The 6,000-nt window shown below is 44.9% G+C and overlaps 1 protein-coding gene across 1 annotated transcript in view; it reads right to left on the bottom strand.

Annotated features, from left to right (window-relative positions):
• Nucleotides 1-346: 346 nt before the first annotated feature.
• LOC147114716 (uncharacterized) overlaps nucleotides 347-6,000 on the bottom strand; it is an 88,481-nt gene continuing 82,827 nt past the window's right edge. The window contains exon 5 of the mRNA XM_085992589.1: nucleotides 347-881. Coding sequence (XP_085848715.1) covers nucleotides 726-881 — 156 coding nt within the window. The 3' untranslated portion in view covers nucleotides 347-725. The remainder of the gene's footprint in view (nucleotides 882-6,000) is intronic.

Here is a 6,000-nt window from a genome sequence, read left to right as displayed (position 1 = left end):
GAGAGAATCTTCTTGATGTTTCAATCGTTGTGTTCTGTGGTTAGTTTATTTCAGGCTAGTACCTGAGTACAGTACTAGCCTGGCTCAATGGTTGTGGGTTTGAGTCCCACTCCAGGGCTTGAGCACCTAATTCTGGCTGACACTCCAGTGCAGTACTGAGGGAGTGCTGCACTGTTGGAGGTGCCGTCCTTTGGATGAGACGTTAAACCAAGATCCAGTCTGTCTTCTCCGCCCTTCTTTTTGCAACCTTACACTTGCATACCCTGGGTAAAGGTCAGGGGTGAAAACCACACAGAAATTTCCCAGTCACAATGTGATGGAGGAAACATAAACACACACACTACAATTAAATTTAAAAAGATTTATTTCAATAATCAACATTTTTTGTTTTCTGAGTCTCAGGTCAAAACGGAAAATCCAGAAGAGAGAGAAAAATATAGCCAGATAGGCTAAGTACAAAAACTCAGCAGCAAATGTAAATCACTCCATCAAACTGCAACGTATGGTCAATCAAAGCGAGGAGGGGTCACAATTCAGTTCGAGGGAGGGGGATTCTTTTTTTGCTGTTTTCTGTCTTTTTTGTCAAACAAATAACAAAGGATTTCTCATAATTATCTCTCTTTATATATTTTTTTATATAAAATACATCAAAGCATGCTAAGCGTTCCATAAGGCAGGGGGAAAAATGTCATTAAAAAAAAATGTACACATTTGTTGCGACTGATTTACATCATGTTGTTCTGTAGCGAGTTTACCTCAGCGCTCGCACTGTCCTTGTTGTCGTGTTTTGGTGTCCAGTTGTTTTGCACGTTGAGTGAGTCTTCGTCTTTCGGGCAGGTTTTTAATGAATCTTGGGTTTTATTTTGTCCATTCGCGTCATCCTGGAGATAGAATTGTTTCAAAAACAAAAAACAAACCCCACACACACACACGTACACACACGGGGGAAGAAGAAAAGAGAAGAGAAGATAATAAATGGGTGAGTTGTTCCTGAGAGTGATGCACAGTCACAGCAGTCCCTCAGATAGGGTTTGAGAACGAGAAGCATCTGCTGCCAATCACAACACATTTGGAAAATTATGTTATTATCTGGGAGGGAAATTGAGCACATTTTAGTAGGGCCCAAGAGTCTGTGTAGGGTTATCGCCATTCCTAATGATTAACTAACTGAAAATAATTGAACCGATGACCTCAATTGGCTGCCAGGTGGGAATGGTTACCGAGTGACCATGTGAGGGAGTGGATACACATCAGTAGCGATACAGTCTTCAATGGAGGATGCTGACTGGGAGAAGTTAGTATTATTGATCAGGAAGAGGAACCCTGCCTCACCCAGGGGCACCTGGTTCCATCATATCGCCTGCCACCCCACCACAGTCCTGGCTGAGACCAAACTATCAGCACAGACCAGGATTCAACCCTGGAGCCTTCCTGCTTGTGCCTCAGCACACTTGCCCTCTGATCCGTGGCTGAAACAGTCAAGTGCATCTGTACAGCTAACACCACACAGATCACTCACAAGGCAATGAAGAGTACAGAACAACATCTGCTGACTCTCTGAGTGGACATGTGGTCATTTCATTGAATGTAAATTGATCAACATGTCAGCACGTGCTCTGTGATGATGTCATCGCATTGCCGATGGCGTTACCCGCGCCCTTCTAGAAACATCAGTGACAAACATTTCGAACCATGACGAGCAATTCAGTAAAGAGACACTCTCTTCAAGGCAAAGCATTTGGGAAAGCTTTGCTTCAGTTCATAGAATCATCAAAATTACGCACAGGAGGCCATTTGGCCCATCACACCAGTGCTGGCTTTTCACCTGGAGCAGTCTGCTCTCATCCCATTTCACTGTCGATTCCCCGGAATCTTTTATATTCTTCCATTTGAAATCTTTCTCCAATTCCCTTTAAATGATCAATCTCAATAGCCTCCCGTGATAAAATGTTCAATTGAAGTGAAAATCAGGAGAGGTGTATAACGGATGGCTGATCTGACATCGCCCAGTTTACACTATCACCAAAAGTTAAAATTACCCCCTCCATGTTCTAGTGGCCCTCGGTGTGAATATATTTCTTCTCACCTCCCTCTTTCCTCTTTGTTGTTCTACTGTTCTTGTTACTGATTCATCAACCATTGGATACAACCTTTCACTATTTACCCATCTGAAACCGTTCATAAATTAAAAAAAACTCTTAGTTCTCCCCTTAACCTTCGCTGTTCCGTAAAAACAGCCCTCATTTTTCTTCATTACTGCAACCTCTTGATGGTGGCATCATTCATTCACAAGCGCACTACTCAACAATGTAAATCATGTCGAAAACTTCAATGCATCATTTCGCATAACATCATCTAGCTCCTCTCCCCCCCCCTAAAAAAAAGGGGTTTGCCCAAATGCTTTCGCGTGGAGAAAATAGCCCTTTAAGAATAACATTCTATATTTTAAAAGCCGTGGGATGATTAAGCGATGAAATCCAGAGGGAATGAATGTGAGAATCACATCCCCAACTCATCCCCAATCTTTAAGCCTGTGGGTTGAAGCCTTAACATGAAGATGAAGGTGAGCCCATCTCATGAGGATGTGATGTCCCACTGATGTCACTACTCAGCTGGATTTCGCTAGATGTTCTATATTAAAGCAGTACAGTTAAACTCTGATAAATGCATCTCCCATTTCCCAAGATGCTTCATATTCTGTAGGGTAGGAAAGGAAAGGGAATTTTTACACTGGGATTCCACATACCCAAGGTCAATGGGATGTCATCCTGTCCATTGGAATTTCATGCAATGAGAGTGAATGGGAAGGGGGTTAGTCAGTTATAATTCTATACACCGCGAGGGACTGGGAAGAGGTTAGTCAATTACAATTTTATTCAATGGATGGGAATGGGAAGGGGTTTGTTCCATTGGGAGTTCTTGCAATGGGAGTGGATGGAAAGTGTTTGTTCCATTGTGATTCTACATAATGGGAGTGTGTTCCTATGTTCCTATGAGTGAATGGGAAGGGGTTTGTTCCATTGTGATTCTACACAATGGGAGTGAATGGGAAGGGGTTTAGTACATTGTGATTCTACACAATGGGAGTGAATGGGAAGGGGTTTAGTACATTGTGATTCTACACAATGGGAGTGAATGGGAAGGGGTTTAGTACATTGTGATTCTACAGAATGGGAGTGAATGGGAAGGGGTTTAGTACATTGTGATTCTACAGAATGGGAGTGAATGGGAAGGGGTTTGTTCCATTGTGATTCTACACAATGGGAGTGAATGGGAAGGGGTTTGTTCCATTGTGATTCTACACAATGGGAGTGAATGGGAAGGGGTTTAGTACATTGTGATTCTACACAATGGGAGTGAATGGGAAGGGGTTTAGTACATTGGGATTCTATACAATGGGAGTGAATGGGAAGGGGTTTAGTACATTGTGATTCTACACAATGGGAGTGAATGGGAAGGGGTTTAGTACATTGTGATTCTACAGAATGGGAGTGAATGGGAAGGGGTTTAGTACATTGGGATTCTACAGAATGGGAGTGAATGGGAAGGGGTTTAGTACATTGTGATTCTACAGAATGGGAGTGAATGGTAAGGGGTTTGTTCCATTGGGAGTTCATGCAATGGGAGTGGATGGAAAGTGTTTGTTCCATTGGGATTCTTGACAATTGGAGTGAATGAGAATGGGTTTGTTCCATTGGATTCTACAGAATGGGAGTGAATGGGAAGGGGTTTATTACATTGGGATTCTATACAGTGGGGGAGAACAAGGTGGGATTTGTGTCGGGATATGTGTTTATCTGGACTGTAGCAGCAGCTAATCTGTTTATGTGACTACAGAGCAAGATGAGCAAACAGATCTTATTATTTTCAGTCCTCTATAACGGGTAAGGCATCGCCCCCTTTTCATTTTGGCCAATTTTTAATTTACTGCAATTTTAGAAATATTTAACATCCAATGACTATTCTGTTCCATTAGAGAAGGACAAACACAGGTCAGTATGAGTCATTTCGCCAGGCTGCAGGCTGCAACATTCTGTAGGCCAATACAAGCTGGCTTTAGATGTGACACTGTCTTCTGAAAGATGCACTTCGGAACATCTGATTTTGTTTCCACTCCCTTGTTCAATTTTTTTCTCTCATTCTCCATTTAGCTTTGAGTGTTGGCAGGCAATTCAACCATGGAGGGAGTCAAACCCAATCCTGGTCTCACCCAACATCCACAAACACTTTTAGGCAGGGAGGAGGGGGTCACGGATCATAAGCAAGTACCATGGTAAAATTTGTCTCCTTCTCTGGCCATGGGATGCTGAGCAAATTGCAACACCACGCCCATCACCCTAGCTGGGATTCATCCACTCAACGTAAATTAGGGATTTGTACCGAGGACCTTCTGGGCTACTTATTTCATTATTGAACCTGATGGTGCATCTTTTTTATAATTTGTTCTCCGGATGAGGGTGATCCTGGCAAGGCCACATTTATTGCCCATCACTCGTGACCCTGAGGACATTAAGAGTCAACCACATAGTGTAGGACTGGAATCACATGTAGGTCATTCCAGGTAAGGGTAGCAGGCTCCCTTCCCTGAAGCACATAAATGAATCAATTGGGTTTTTACAACAATACGGCAGCTATCACGATCATTTTCTGGTGCCAGCCCAGAAATGATCAGATACATTGAATTCAATTTCACAAGTTTCCCTGGTGAAATTTGAACTCATGACCAGTAGCATAACCAGGAGGCCACCATATCCAGTGTAATTCAGCTACTGATGGGTCAGATTGACAATCAATGCTTCATTGGTGGGTCACGGTGTATGTTTCTGAGCACTGGCCTAACTGCACTCTCCTGTTCTCCTCTTCACCGCACGTCAATTACAAGAGAAATGCAGGGAACACCACCAATCACTGTACATGGCCTTCTTTGATCTCACAAAGGCTTTGGACACTGTCAACCGTGAGGGATTATGGAGTGTCCTCCTCAAATTCGGCTGCCCTCAAAAGTTTGTCACTATCCTCCGCCTGCTTCACGACGATATGCAAGCCGTGATCCTGACCAATGGTTCCACCACAGACCCAATTCACATATGAACCGGGGTCAAGCAAGGTTGTGTCATCGCACCAACGCTCTTCTCGATCTTCCTTGCTGCAATGCTCCATCTCACCCTCAGTAAGCTCCCCACTGGAGTGGAGCTAATTTACAGAACAAACGGGAAACTGTTCAACCTCCGTCGCCTCCAGTCCAGATCCAAGGTCGTCCCATCCTCTGTCGTCGAATTACAGTATGCAGACGATGATTGCATCTGCGCTCACTCAGAGGTCGAACTCCAAACCATCGTAAACACCTTCACCGAAGCGTACGAGAGCATGGGCCTTACACTAAACATCCGTAAGACAAAGGTCCTCTACCGACCTGCCCCCGCCACACAGTGCTGCCCTCCGATTATCAAAATCCACGACAAGGCCTTGGACAACGTGGACCACTTTCCATACCTCGGGAGCCTACTGTCAACAAGGGCAGGTGTCGACGACGAAGTCCAACACCGCCTTCAGTGTGCCAGTGCAGCCTTCGGTCGCCTGAGGAAGAGAGTGTTTGAAGACCAGGACCTCAAACCCGGCACTAAGCTCATGGTCTACAGGGCAGCAGTGATACCCACCCTGCTGTATGCCTCAGAGACATGGACCATGTACAGCAGACACTTCAAAGCACTGGAGAGGTACCACCAACACTGCCTCCGCAAGATCCTGCAAATCCATTGGCAGGATAGGCGCACCAACGTCAGTGTTCTTGCTCAAGCCAACATCCCCAGCATCGAAGCTCTGACCACGCTCAATCAGCTCCGATGGACGGGTCACATTGTCCGCATGCCCGATATGAGACTCCCAAAACAAGCGCTCTACTCGGAGCTCCGGCACGGCAAGAGAGCCCCAGGTGGGCAGAGGAAACGCTTCAAGGACACCCTCAAAGCCTCCTTGAAAAAGTGTAACATCCCCACCGAC

Source organism: Somniosus microcephalus, chromosome 7 (assembly GCF_052327205.1).
Source record: "Somniosus microcephalus isolate GS21.2 chromosome 7, FLI_Smic_1.0, whole genome shotgun sequence".
Classification (NCBI taxonomy): Eukaryota; Metazoa; Chordata; class Chondrichthyes; order Squaliformes; family Somniosidae; genus Somniosus; species Somniosus microcephalus.
The sequence above is the reverse complement of the archived record's forward strand: the minus strand, read 5'-3'. Positions and strand labels throughout refer to the sequence as shown.